Source organism: Eptesicus fuscus, chromosome 7, assembly GCF_027574615.1.
Source record: "Eptesicus fuscus isolate TK198812 chromosome 7, DD_ASM_mEF_20220401, whole genome shotgun sequence".
Lineage (NCBI taxonomy): Eukaryota > Metazoa > Chordata > Mammalia > Chiroptera > Vespertilionidae > Eptesicus > Eptesicus fuscus.
In genome coordinates, this window is record NC_072479.1 from 87,243,495 (window position 1) to 87,257,129 (window position 13,635).

Consider the following 13,635-nt stretch of genomic DNA (forward strand, 5'->3'; position numbering starts at 1 on the left):
CCCCCGCCCCCCTGACCTCTGCCCTTTCTGCCGAGCCGTTTGATTGGCTGTCCTGCGTCCCCCGGGCGCCTCATTGGCCCTTTTCCCTCGCCCCGCATCCCTGCGCCTGCACCGGGCTCCATCTCCCAGCAGAAGGCGCAGCCATGAATCCGTTATTCGGGCCCAACCTCTTCCTCCTACAGCAGGAGCAGCAGGGCCTGGCCGGGCCGCCGGGGGACCCTCTGGGAGGCGACCGCTTCGCGGGGGGTGGGGACGCGTCCCCGTCGCCGCGCGCCCCTCCGGGCCCGGCTGCCTACTCGCCGCCCGGGCCGGGCCCCGCGCCCCCCGCCGCCATGGCCCTCCGCAACGACCTGGGCTCCAACATCAACGTGCTCAAGACCCTGAACCTCCGCTTCCGCTGCTTCCTGGCCAAGGTGCACGAGCTGGAGCGCCGCAACCGGCTGCTGGAGAAGCAGCTGCAGCAGGCGCTGGAGGACGGCAAGCCGGGCCGGCGGGGCCCGGCTCGCCGCGACCAGGCCGTGCAGACCGGCTTCGTCAGCCCCATCCGGCCCCTGGGGCTGCCCCTGGGCGCCCGGCCGGCCGCCGTCTGCACCCCATCGGCGCGGGTGCTGGGCTCGCCCGCGCGCTCGCCCGCCGGACCCCTCGCCCCCGCCGCCGCCGGCCACTCCTCGCCCTCCACCTCCACCTCCGCCGCCTTCTCCTCGTCGGCCCGCTTCATGCCCGGCACCATCTGGTCCTTCTCTCACGCCCGCCGGCTCGGCCCGGGACTGGAGCCCATGCTGGTGCAGGGGCCTGGCCTGTCGTGGGTGCACCCCGACGGGGTGGGCGTCCAGATTGACACCATCACCCCCGAGATCCGCGCCCTCTACAACGTGCTGGCCAAGGTGAAGCGCGAGCGGGACGAGTACAAGCGGAGGTAGGGACGGGGACCGGCCGGCGGGGGCCGGCTTAGGGTCCTGCCACAGTCGGGCCAGGGCGAGGTGCGGGGAGGAGGGCAGCTGGGGCCCCAGAATCAGGGAGGACTGACACGGGAGTAAGTTCCTGCCGGGTAAGGAGGAGCCCGAAGTGGCCAGGTGGCATTGGCTCCCGGAAGACTGGATCGGCAGAGAATGCAGAAGTCAGACCCGTGACAAGGAGGAGGCTGGGAGCGGAATACTGTGGGGAATTCATAGGTTTCTTCTGACTTCTCTTTCCGGCTCCTCTAGGCTGCAGTGTTTGGAGGAGGGTGTCACTGGGGTTTTGTGAGGTGTGAAAGGGGCAGGGGTCTGAGAAGCCACGTCTGGGGTACTGCTCATCCCCATCAGTCTCAGCCCTCGGGTGGTTTTGTGATCTAAGCTCCACATACTGATGGAGAGTCAGAGGCAACAGCTTCAACTTGGGAGTGTAATGTGACATTAGAAGGGAGTGGCGAGGGAGGGCTGCCCGGTGCAGTGGGTGATCCTGCCACTGCCCAGAGCTTTCCAAGCAGTGCTGGGAATGGAGGCTGGGTCCCTGCGCTGGTTTAAAGGCTCAGCGACCGCAGGGCATTGCTTGGAGTAGGTCAGAAACATGGGGCAAGAAAGAGTCAAGGGAATTCCCTAGGGAAAGGGGAGGGACTGGTAGTTGTGGGGCTCCTGGGAGGTGGGGAGTCTGGAAGGGCGGAGGCACTGAGAACAGTCAGCAGAGGAGCGGGGAGGAGGAAGTTGGGAATGTGGACACTCCCTGTGAATGTGCCGCAGCTGGGGGCAGGCTCGGCACCTTCTGAGGATGAAGATTTGGCTTTTTTGCGGGGAACCTGGCAGGGTAGCACAAAAGGCCAGGTGAAGGGATGCCATGAGAGCGCTGGCTGTGTGCCAAGTGGCTGCCGTAGGGGGTTGATAAGCAGGCTGTTGGGACAGCCCTCTGTAGACTCTGCCTGATGCCAGGCTCAAGGAGGAAGATGACCGACTTTGGTTTGGGGGCCTTCAACTGTAACCTCCTAAGTAGCTACTCTGACCCCTAGTGGGCAGGCCCGGGAATTATCCTTGCAGCTGAGTAGCGGAGATTTGTCTGGTGGGGATTGGCTGAATGTTCTGGGAAGTTACGGGGGTCCTGGGACAACCTTCAGGCAGAGTCACGCAGATCACAGATCAGCATGCTTTCTGAGGCTGAGTTTTGTCCTCATACTGGCTTCCTTAGTTGTAGGCCATGTTATGAGTGTCTCTGGGAATCCTGGTTATCCTAAAGTCATCATTCGGATGTCACCCAGCCCCAGCCTGCCCTTGCTGCAGCCCCAGCCCCAGCCCCAGAGTTCATTAACACAGTGAGCAGTACAACACGGACAATTCTGGAATACCTCTACAACCACAGGAACAACTGCTGTTCTTAGGGCCAATTTTTTTTTTTTTAAACTGAGTCTGTCCTTGGTCCAGCTGTCCAGGCAGCAAAGAGTTATTCCTTGGGGACTGATGAGCTCATCACTCTGCAGCAGGCTCCTGTGCAGAGGGCCCCGCAGATAGAGCTGTCTGGTACGTGACACTGGCAGTTACTCATCCTTCCCCCCCAGATCCCCTGCCCTCATTCTGTTCTCTTTATAGCAACACTGTAGCTCCTGTCTGTAGCCTGTGAGGCCTGGCCATAGCTTGAACACTAAACTGGGAGGGAGCTGAAGCCTCCTGGGTTCTACTTTCAGTTCCCCTTCCTTGTGTGACCTTGGGGGGCTCTCTTTCCTGGCCTCAGTTTTTCCTGGACAGGAATGGCCCCTGCTTCCTCACTTTACTCAAGGATACCGTTCATCTGGAAGAGAGGTGGTTGGTAAACACAGAGTACACAGAAATTGCTCAAATCCTACGTATTAAGGGAACCTCCTTAGTGAGGACAGATTTGAACGGAGGTCAAAATGAACCTATTTTCGGAACAGTCTGACTGGAGTGTAAATAGAATTCTAGTGAGCTTCCATGATTTCTTTCTTTCTTTCTTTTTTTTTTTTTTTACCCCGTAAGATTTTATTAACCTTAATCCTTACATAACTTCCTTACGTAAGTTTCTGCCTGAATTTGTTGAATTCACTGTCAAACAATGCTTCCCCCCTTCCTGATGCATCGTGTCCAGGGTTAATGTCCCTTTGTCAGTCTTGCCTTCTTCCTCCAGGGACTCATGGACTCCAGGGGCACGAGGGTACCACGTCCCAAGCCTTTAAGTTATAGATGAAGAACACAGGGTCAGGAAAGATAAGGATCTTGTATAAGAAAATACATAAGGGGAAGGACGGGGGCAGTGGGGAAGGGTGGCAGGGAACCAAAAAGGCTGCGCTCTGTCTGGGCTGCACGCTGAGCCGGCAGGGTGGTGGCCGGCAGGGTGGTGGCCGGGCTGGCTGCCTTCTCCCTGCCCAACTGGGAGGGGCAGCCTTGGTGATGCAGAAGTTATTCTTAGGAATACTGCAGTGCGGCTGTGAGTGAGGAACAGGAGAGCCAGGCGCGACTGGAGGGAGAGGCAGGGGATGGGTGCGAGGGCGAGATGGGAAAAAGGTGGAGGGAGGGGAAGAAAGGATTGAATCCCGTGTCTGCAGAATCCGTTCTCTCGGATTTCCATTTTCTTACTGTCCTCTTTGCTACTCCCTAACCACCTTTCTGACACTGCAGTTTCTCTCGGTGCAGTTCCCCTCCTTTCTCAGGCCGGAAGGATCTTCCCAGAATGCGGCAAGGCCCTAGCCGGTTTGGCTCAGTGGACAGAGTATCGGCCTGAGGACTGAAGGGTCCCGGATTCAGTTCCGGTCAAGGGCAGAGGCCTGGGTTGTGGGCTCCATCGCCGGGGTGGGGCGTGCAGGAGGCAGCCAGTCATTGGTGCGGATACAGCTGCAAGAGCAAGCGCATGTTTCCCTCTCATCATGGATGCTTCTCTCTCTCTCTCCCTTCCTCTTTGAAATCAATAAAACTATATTAAAGAATGTGGCGAGAAGGGACAGGCTATATGAGTGGGGTCGGAGAAGTCCCGCTGTTCCAGCCAGCCTTGTGGGGTGCGGTGTTGCCCCCACCGCTAGCCTTCCATCTCAGTGATGTGACGGACCAGGCACTGGCTGACCTGGGACCACCTGTGTGAGAAGCCTGGTCCTGGGCGGGGGCCCTGCCTGTGGCGAGAGTGTTTGCTCTCCTGCTGGTGGTCTTAGTCTCCGAATCCTGCGTCCCAGGAGATGCCACCTCTGGTTCTCACCCACTAATTCACCAGACACTTTTTCGTACCCCAGGTTCCCTTCCCTCTGGGTTTGGGTGCTTAGTAGCCCCGCCTCCTGCTTGCCACTGTCACCTCCCTCCAGCTCCCTTAGCGGGGACTCGGTGGGCAGTTTCTCGGGCATGCGGGGGTGGACTGAGTGTTTCCTCCCAGCTCTTGAGCATCTCTGTTGACGCGGTGTGTGTCCTGCAGCTGCTTTTACAGGGTTAAATGGCCCCGTGCGAGGCAGGGCAGCAGGCTAGAGGAGCTCTGTTCTGGTGCAGGCAGGAGGCGGGAGCCCGGATCTGTGCCGCTGAAGGTGGGAGACTGGGCCGGGTGGGCCTGTGGTCTGGTGTGGGCAGGACGTGGGGGATGAGGCCAGCGGACAGCTGGCTGGGCCGGGGCCTGAATGGGACGGGCATGTGAAGGACCAGAGCAACTGCAGTTGCTCTCAGATGTCCTCCCTGGTGTGTGGCCTGGAGGTGCCGGGAAGGCAGCTGGTGCGCTCGGCACTGGCCAGGAAGCGTGGAGCCGCCCGGCAGCTGCAGCTGGCCACCGCCCGGCCTGCCAGGCATTCCTGCCCACGGCTCCTCCTCATCTAGGGAGCCAGACCCAGGGGCCGGGGCCTGAGCCAGACACGGGGGGAGCAGGGAGCTAGGGACCGGGAGGGACGCCGCCCCTATGCTCCTGCCTTCTTCCCTGTCTGCCAGGTGGGAAGAGGAGTACACGGTGCGATTACAGCTGCAAGAGCGAGTGCACGAGCTCCAGGAGGTGAGGGCGCCCCACCGCCTGGGCTTCCCTCAGTCCTCCCCGTGCCCCTCGGTCCTGGAGCCGGCTCCTTGTCCCTCCTTCCTTGTCTTGACCTTCCTCCCACACTGGCAGCGCCGCTGACGCCAGGGTTTTCTGTTGGCTTAGGAAGCCCAGGAGGCTGACGCCTGCCAGGAGGAGCTGGCGATGAAGGTGCAGCAGTTGAAGGCTGAGCTAGTGGTCTTCAAAGGGCTTATGAGCAACGTGAGTGCAGCCAGCGCCCCCCTCACACTCTTCCCCGATGGGCTTATCACCAGGCTGTCCAACCGGGCCAGCAGCCCTGCTAGGTGTGGCCTGTTGATTTCCGGTCCACACACCCCGCGTATCCCCTCCCCGCCCCCAAAATTTGCTCTGCTTCCGTTTTTTCCTTTGCCACCCAGTGCTGCGGGGGAAAAAGAAGAAACACAGCCCCTGTGTTGGGGAGGCAGCACGCCTCCATCACCGGAGCTCCTTCAGCAGGAAGTTAAGGGCACGGCCCCAGCCCTGCCCCTCGCCAGCAGTGTGGCCGCGGGCGAATTCCTCAGCCGCCCTGCCTCCCTCCTCACGTGGAGGGGAGATGAAGGCGGGTACTTTGCTGAATGAGGATGACGATCATAACGCTGAGGACGGGGCTAGCACCGTGGTCAGCAAACCGCGGCTCGCGAGCCACATGCGGCTCTTTGGCCCCTTGAGTGTGGCTCTTCCACAAAATACCACGGCCTGGGCGAGTCTATTTTGAAGAAGAAGTTTAAGTTTAAAAAATTTGGCTCTCAAAAGGAATTTCAATCGTTGTACTGTTGATATTTGGCTCTGTTGACTAAGGAGTTTGCCGACCACTGGGCTAGCACATACTTGGCGCTCAATGAGTGTTAGCGGTTGTTAGCCTTATTGCACTGGCTCTCCACTCTCCTAGTGCCCAGTAGTCTCCCTTTCTCTCGGAACATAAGTGCCAAGGGGGACCCCCCACATGTCCCAGGCTCTGGGCCACGCCCTCCAGGGGCTCCCCATCTGGCAGGGAGCCAGTTGCTCGAGACGTCAGCGCCTGGGCCGAGTGCTGTGTGGAGGGCACCCAGAGGGACGCGAGCTGCTGGAGGCGTTGGCGATGGCTTCGTGGGGGAGGCGGTGGTGACGTGTGACCAGAAGGACGAGGAGGATCTCGCCAGGGCCCATTGGCCCTTGTGTGGCGGGCGGGTTGCCCCCTCACTGTTCCCCGTGTTCCCTGCACAGAACCTGACGGAGCTGGACACGAAGATCCAGGAGAAGGCCATGAAGGTGGACATGGACATCTGCCGCCGCATCGACATCACCGCCAAGCTCTGCGACGTGGCTCAGCAGCGCAACTGTGAGGACATGATCCAGATGTTCCAGGTGAGGCCCCGCCCGCACCTCCGTGCCCACCTGAGGGCCTCGGGGGAGGGTTGGGCAGGCGAAGAGCCTTCCCTCGTGGCTGCCCATCCTCCTCCTGGGGGGCCGCACCCTGGCACCCAGGGGCCCCCGTGGGACTAGCTGGGGGGCCAGGAGCAGCCTCGGAAGGGAAGGTTGGACGCTGTCTCTAACCCATCTCTCCCCCTCTCTCCTCTGTCTGCTTCCTCTCCTCTCTCTTCCTCTCATCTTCTCTGGCTTTCTCCACAGAAGAAACTGGTTAGTTTTGCTCTCACGCAGCTTATTAATGTCCCAGTCCCTGTTTCTAAACCGCCCAGGCCTTGGCCATCGGTCTGACCTGCTGGGCTCCTCAGCGCAGACTCCTCCCCCTTTCCTCTCTTCCTCTCCGCTTCCTCTCTCTCTCTCCCTTCTTCCGGCTTCCGGATCTGGATATGCGGCTTAGGTCCTCCTTTATGAACACTGTATCCTCCTCCTTGCAACCTGAAACTTGCTTTTTTTGTTCAGCCATTTCATTAGAAAGACCTTTTTTTTTTTTTTTTTAGGAAAAAAATCCTCATTAGCCATTGTGCACATCCTAACGTGGTCACAACAAGACATGTCTCCCTCACCTCACCGCTGTTTCCCTGTTTCTTCTGTTTCTCCCTCGGTCTGCAGCCCCGTGTCCGTCCGTCCGTCTGTGTGCCTGTCCCTTGGTGACTGGTGTTGTGTTCCTGTCATTGTAACTGTGTCTTCTCTCTCTGTCCGCCCCCCTCCTCCCCCCACCCCCCGCTGGTTCCCGCTTCTCCTCCCGCCGCCCTTTCTCCTCACGCACCCGGCCTCGGCTCTGTAGTCTCTGCACTTGTCTCCCATTAAGGTCCCATCCATGGGGGGGCGGAAGCGGGAGCGCAAGGCTGCCACCGAGGAGGACCCCTCCCTGTCGGAGAGTGACGGGCCCCGCCAGCCCGATGGGGATGAGGAGGAGAGCACAGCCCTCAGCATCAACGAGGAGATGCAGCGCATGCTCAACCAGCTGTGAGTCCCGCAGGCCCCCAGCCCCGCAGCCCGAGGCCGGAGCCCCCCCTGACACGGGCTCCCTGTCTCTAGGAGGGAGTATGATTTTGAGGACGACTGTGACAGCCTGACTTGGGAGGAGACTGAGGAGACCCTGCTGCTTTGGGAGGATTTCTCAGGCTATGCCATGGCGGCGGCAGAGGCCCAGGGAGAGGTAACCGCCCCTCCCGGCCCCCGGGGCCCCCCAGTTCCGCCCCTCCAGCTCACTGCCATCTCCCCTCCCGCCCTGCCTTCCTCCTCCCCTCGCTCTGCTTTCCCTCTGTGGCCGTCATCCTTCACCTGCTTCTCCCCTTCTTCTTGACCCTTCTCCTTTTTTTTACGACGACGGTCGGTTTCCTTTAACCTGACTCTCTCTCTCCCCCTCCTTGGCCCTGTGAAATGAACCCCCTCCCGCCCGGTCCCATCCCTTCCCTTGGCCCCTCCCCCACCCTTGCTTCCCTTTCTACTCCAGCAACAGGAGGACAGTTTGGAGAAGGTGATTAAAGATACCGAGTCCCTGTTCAAGACGCGGGAGAAAGAGTATCAGGAAACCATTGACCAGATAGAGGTAAGGATGCGAGTGGAGGCTCCTCGTGGGTGTGGGCGGGGCTGCAGGTCGTGTGGTCCCATCCTGCGAGCCCCAGACGCCAGGCCTCCCTTTCCTTTGGGGGGAGGTGTGAGCGCCCAGCTGTTGTGCCTCTGGTGGGTTAAGACCTCAGGAGGGAGGCAGACAGATGGGTTCAAGTCTCAGCTCTCTCACTTGCTACTTCTCTTAACTTGCAACAGGCTCCTTAGTCTCTCTCAGCCTGTTTCTTTATTTGTAAAAGAGGAATCTTAATAATACCCCCTCAGAGGGTTGCTTGAAGATGGAATGAAGTAACGCCTGTGGAGCGAGGGCAGTGTCTGTCAGCCAGTAAGCACGCGTGTGGAGTTAGGATCAGTCAGTGGAACCCACTCAGGTGGGCTTGACTTGGCCGCGTCTTCAGCTCAGCCTGTGAGCTAATGGAGGGAGCTCTGTTCGTCCTCCCCGGCCTTGAGGAACCTTCTAGAGGTGGCAGGTGGAGGGGCCCCAGGAAGAATTTGGGGCTCCCGGATGGAGAGGGTGGCGGGGAGCGGAGGCTGAGGTGATGCCGGTGAGCCCTCCTGCCCTGGCCGAGGGGTCCTCTCCTGAGGACTCTGACTTGGGGAGGAGGCCGCAGACTCCGTAATTCTCCGCCTCCTCGAGCCCGTGTGGCATGTTTACGCTTACGACCTCACGCCAGTGGTCCTGGCTCCTCTAAGCGAAACCTCTTGTTTTTGCCCAGGCAGACAAGTGCTAAGTGTTTGTGGTTTCTTTTTAAGCCTCACGTGATGACTTGAGAGAGAGAAGGGGAGAGAGAGACCCACATTGATGTGAGAGAGGAACATCGATGGGTTGCCCCTCGGATGCACCCTGACCAGCGTTCTAACTCACGCCCTGGGTCTGTGCTCTGACTGGGATTAAACCCGCCGGGCAGTGCTCAGTGCCACAGGCACAGCTGGGTTTATGCTGCCAGCTGAGGGAGGAGCGGGAGGACTGGCCTTCACTTTCCCACTTACGCCTCTCGCTGCCTCCTCCTTCTCTGCCCGACTCCCTCCCCTGCTCCTTCCTCCCTCTCACTGCACCTGCACCAGCAGGGGCCTCGGAGCAGTGGTCCAGGCTGCATCCTGCCTGCTCCTCCCCCTGGACGGAGGGGCTTAGTTTACAGCCTGATGTGAAAAGAAAGAAAAGAAAATCCTAAGTGGAAACATGCTTTTGAAGATGTTCTCGAGTCACCGATTCCTCCGCTCTCTCAGTGGGGTGCCCTCAGGGATGTCAGCAGAGCCGACTCGGTGGCTTTGTTTGCAGTGTGGCTCCTGGTGATGCCTCTGGGCCACCCCAGGTCCCTTTATCTTTGTGACCTTTGATCTCTCAGGGTCAGTGAGATGGAGGCATGTCCCATTATTGGATGGTCAAGCCGAGGCCCAGGGTGGAGGGTGGGAAAGAATTCTTGCTCCCTCACGTCCTTTCTTCTCGCCATGTGCTCCCAGCCTTAGCCCACCCCTCCGCTTACCCAGGAGTCTCAGCGTGGGCTGTTGTGGATTCCTCCTCAACTGTGCGCCTCTCTGCTTGAATTGTGTGAATCCAGGGGGGCAGACAACCATGTAGAGACAACAGGTGGCAGTCCTGGCCTTGTATTGTGATAGAACCCATGTTGGTGATAGAATACACAGGTGGCCAACGTAGGTCTACGGTTGTGAGCACGAGAAACAGTTTATTCTTGTGCTGTTATTTACTAACTGTGTTACCTTCCGTACGAATGTCTGTAAACCTGCCTTTGCCCACACCCTGAAAAGAGCGGCTGGATCAGATCCCTCCCTGGCTGGCGCAGTCAGCACGTCCTGCTCCTCTGTTGCGGGACCCCAGCTGGAACCCCAGCTCTGGAACCAGCCACACCCACCCAGGCCACCCTCTCATCCAGGTCCCTGTCCTGACCATCTGTTGCGTCTGCCCTGTGACCCACTTACTTCTTCTTCGAGTTCCCGTCCTCTGTCCCGCTCAGATTAGTTATGGGTGGTTTCCTCTGCCCAGTTCAGATTATTCACGGCTGCTTTCCTTCCCTTTCCCTTTGCTCTCAGGCAGTCAAGCAAATGACCTCCAGGCAGTTTCTTTCTGCCTTGCTTCTGGCCCTGCCCTGCCCTTCGTACCCCAAACAAAGAGAGGCAGCTGATTGTCTCTGGCCCAGATCTCTTACGCCTCTGCACCACCTCTCCGCTCTGCCTCAGAGCCCGTGGCGCAGGCTCTGGGAGGGAGGCCGTATTTCCTGGACTGGGGGCCCCATGTTTTTTCCACATGTAACATTTCTGACATTGGGATACATTTTATACCAGTAGGACATTCAGTATTGGCAGCAGGTCTTGCTGTTAGTCTCTGAAATGGCTTACAAGTGAGAAAATAGTGTAAAAATGGCCCTGGCTGGTGGCTCAGTTGGTTAGAGCCATGTCCCAATACCCCAAGGTTGCAGGTTTGATCCCTGGTCAGGGCACATACAGGAATCAACCAATGAATGCATAAATAAGAAAACAACTGGATCTCTCTCTCTCAGATCAATAAGTAAAATAAAATAAAAATATCAGGTGAGGGTAAAAATAAATAAAAAATAGAAAATAATGAGAAAATGGATGGTAAGAGAATTGAACCCTTTTCAACAGTGCACATAGGTGTCCTCCTCTATGCATGAGTCTTGTAGCTACGTCACAGTTAATTCATTTCCCATCCAGGTACCGGCGTGCACCTGTGGAGATGAGTAAGGCCTGTGGCCCGGCCCTTACAGGAGTTCCCGATTTAGTGAGGGACACACACAGGTTGTGGGGAGTGAGGGATGAGCCAGGCCATGCAGGAACCCCAGGCAGAGAGTAAGGCCATCCACAGAGAGTGCCCCCCCCCCCCCCCCCCCCCCCGCCAGGAACTCCCCTCCTGTCCCTCCCTCGGGTGAACATTCCTTTCCTCATGGCTCCCGCCAGTCTGGAAAGACTGCAGGCCTGGGCAGATGCCTTTGCATTCCTCTGTAGGCAAAGACTGCCTGGAAAACTAGAAGGAATGACAGCATATTGAGTGCCTTCCGCCTTGTTCAATTTTTTTTTTTTTATTTTATTTAAAAAAATATCTTTATTGCCGAAACCGGTTTGGCTCAGTGGATAGAGCGCCGGCCTGCGGACTCAAGGGTCCCAGGTTCGATTCCGGTCAAGGGCATGTACCTTGGCTGCGGGCACATCCCCAGCAGGGGGTGTGCAAGAGGCAGCTGATCGATGTTTCTCTCTCATCGATGTTTCTAACTCTCTATCCCTCTCTCTTCCTCTCTGTAAAAAAATCAATAAAATATATTTAAAAAAAATAAATAAAAAATATCTTTATTGATTTCAGAGAAGGGAGAGAGAGAGACAGAGAGATAGAATCATCAGTGATGAGAGAGAATCATTGATCGGCTGCCTCTTGCACGCCCCCCACCAGGGATTGAGCCCTCAACCCGGGCATGTGCCCTGACCGGGAATGGAACCGTGACCTCCTGGTTCATAGGTCAATGCTCAACCATTGAGCCATGCTGGCTGGTCCTGATTGATTTTATTTTTAAAAATATTTTTATAGATTTCAGAGAGGAAGGAAGAGGGAGAGAGAGAGAATCATCAGTGATGAGAGAGAATCATTGATCTGCTGTCTCCCTCAAGTCCCCTACTGGGGATCGAGCCCACAAACCCGGGCATGTGCCCTTGACCGGAATCGAACCTGGGACCTTTCAGTTTGCAGGCCTACGCTCTATCCACTGAGCCAAACCGGCCAGGGCTGACTTATTTTTAAATCTGAGCCCTCAGCTAATGCTGCCTGGACCCCCTGCGCCCTGGTGCTCTTGGCGCATTTGCCTCCTGGGGGTTGGGAGCAGGGTCACTGCTGACCTGACGGCCCTGCCCTGTCCCTGCCACAGCTGGAGCTCGCCACGGCCAAGAACGACATGAACCGGCACCTGCATGAGTACATGGAGATGTGCAGCATGAAGCGGGGCCTGGACGTGCAGATGGAGACCTGCCGCCGGCTCATCACCCAGTCTGGGGACCGGTAAGGGCCTCCCCCGGAGCGGAGGGCGCTGCCCACCTCCCTTCACGCTTCCTCCAAGGGCGCATGCAGGGAGGACACGGTGGACCGGAGCCGCTTGGCGGGCAAGCCCTGAAGCCCCTCCGCGGTGACTGTCACCTCTGGCTGTGGGCTCTCAGCGGAGGTCACAGTGGCTGAGGCCCAGTGGATGTCCATTCGTGGCTGGGCAGCCGAGACCTCCCAGTGCCACCCACTCTGATGGTTCCCTGGTGAGAGGCAGCTAAAAACTGACCAGGAACAGAAGGGGTGTGAGGTAGATGTTTACCGAGAGTCAAGGCCATCATTTGTGCTTTGACCATGTAAGTAACATCGCAACAAAAAAGAAAAAAACGTCACAAAAGTTCTACAAACAGAAAGCAGAGGCCACCCAGTCAGTGCACTCGGCCCAGGTGGCATCTCTTACTTCAAACATTCCTGAACCCCGAGCCTCCCCAAGTTCTCAAGATAAAGAAGGGGCAGCTCCCCCATCGGTCCCCTCCCCACTCCCTCTCTCCGTGGTCCTCCTGCCCTGGCCCGAGATTGATTCACCAGAGAATGAGGCCGGGGGTGGGGGGTGGGGGAGTGGAGGGTCCTGCCTGCCCCAAGGTGACAACTGGTGTTTTTTTCTAGAAAGTCTCCTGCTTTCACTGCGGTCCCGCCTAGCGACCCGCCGCCACCGCCTAGCGAGACTGAGGACTCCGATCGAGAGGTCTCATCTGATAGCTCCCTGAGATAGGGACCTGCCTCTGGTCCCACCCTGATGGGAAGGCACCTCGCACCTCCTCGCAGAGTCGGGGTTCGCAGAGGGAACTTCATTTGTCCCGCTGCACCAAGCCTGGCCCCGCGACAGGGCCGCACCTCCCTCGGGCTTCCTCCCTTGGTCCGCGGCCTCTCCAGGTTCTAGGGTGTCTGGAGCAAGGCTTGGCCTGCCCTTCCCAGCGACTCCTGCCACAGCGGGGGCCCTCCTGACCTCATGCGTAGGTGTCTGCTCCTCCCCATCTTCAAAATGCTGCCAGTGCGACTGTGGCCCCGCAACTTCTCCACTGAATGTGATAGATACCCCCCCCCCCCCCCCCCCCCCCCGCGGCCTAGCGCCGGCTCACGTCCGATTCTGTCCTGGTGCTGACTGGCCCAGGCACCCGTACGAGTGGGTCAGGCTGGACGCCCCGGCCTGTGCAACACTGGCAGGGGGAGAGGGGTCTCTCCGTGTGGCAGGTGAGGACGTGGGGCTGGACAGGGCGCGAAGTCCTCCGTTGTCCAAGCGCTCCGGTCCCCGGCCTGTGGACAGTAAGGACGTGGCATGACCCCTCCCTCATGGCAATGCCATATTGAAGGGGTCTCTGTGCCCCTCCTGGGTCTGACTGGGTGCAGTAACGCGGAGATTGGAAGCTCTTGTCTCCGTCACTGAGTGACAAAAAGGCGAAGCTATCCGTGTGTGCGCACACAGGTGTGCGCATGTGCTCAGGGTCTCGGTGTCAAGGATCAGCGGATGTGCCTCCTCCGTGTCTGTCACACAGAGACCAGCAGGCCGAGGGAGACGTCTGAACTTGGAAAACCTTGGAGAAACTGGGAGACGGGATTGAGACCTTAGCATAACTGCCGGGGGAGCTGTGTGAGCTGACATGTGAATGGAATCTTTATTAAGAATG

The 13,635-nt window shown here is 58.4% G+C and overlaps 1 protein-coding gene across 3 annotated transcripts; it reads left to right on the top strand.

Moving 5' to 3' along the window:
- Positions 1-143: 143 nt before the first annotated feature.
- IFFO1 (intermediate filament family orphan 1) lies at positions 144-13,042 on the top strand. 3 transcript variants are annotated; one of them, XM_008144827.3, is made up of 10 exons: positions 144-916; positions 4,875-4,935; positions 5,080-5,175; positions 6,178-6,318; positions 6,583-6,591; positions 7,163-7,344; positions 7,417-7,537; positions 7,835-7,930; positions 11,841-11,971; positions 12,617-13,042. In XM_008144827.3, exons 1-10 carry the CDS (start codon positions 144-146, stop codon positions 12,720-12,722), a joined length of 1,716 nt encoding a protein of 571 aa, XP_008143049.2. In that variant the 3' UTR covers positions 12,723-13,042. The 3 variants fall into 3 exon arrangements, with proteins under 3 accessions (XP_008143049.2, XP_028006163.2, XP_028006166.2); XM_028150362.2 differs by lacking the exon at positions 6,583-6,591 and having other exon boundaries at positions 7,187-7,344; XM_028150365.2 differs by lacking the exons at positions 6,583-6,591; positions 7,163-7,344; positions 7,417-7,537.
- Positions 13,043-13,635: the final 593 nt, after the last annotated feature.

Bases quoted from the DNA above. Each gene is read 5' to 3' on its own strand.
- IFFO1 (XM_008144827.3), top strand. From the start codon at position 144: ATGAATCCGTTATTCGGGCCCAACCTCTTCCTCCTACAGCAGGAGCAG. The intron at 7,931-11,840 runs GTAAGGATGCGA...TCCCTGCCACAG, and splicing joins AAACCATTGACCAGATAGAG to CTGGAGCTCGCCACGGCCAA. The intron at 11,972-12,616 runs GTAAGGGCCTCC...GTTTTTTTCTAG, and splicing joins ATCACCCAGTCTGGGGACCG to AAAGTCTCCTGCTTTCACTG.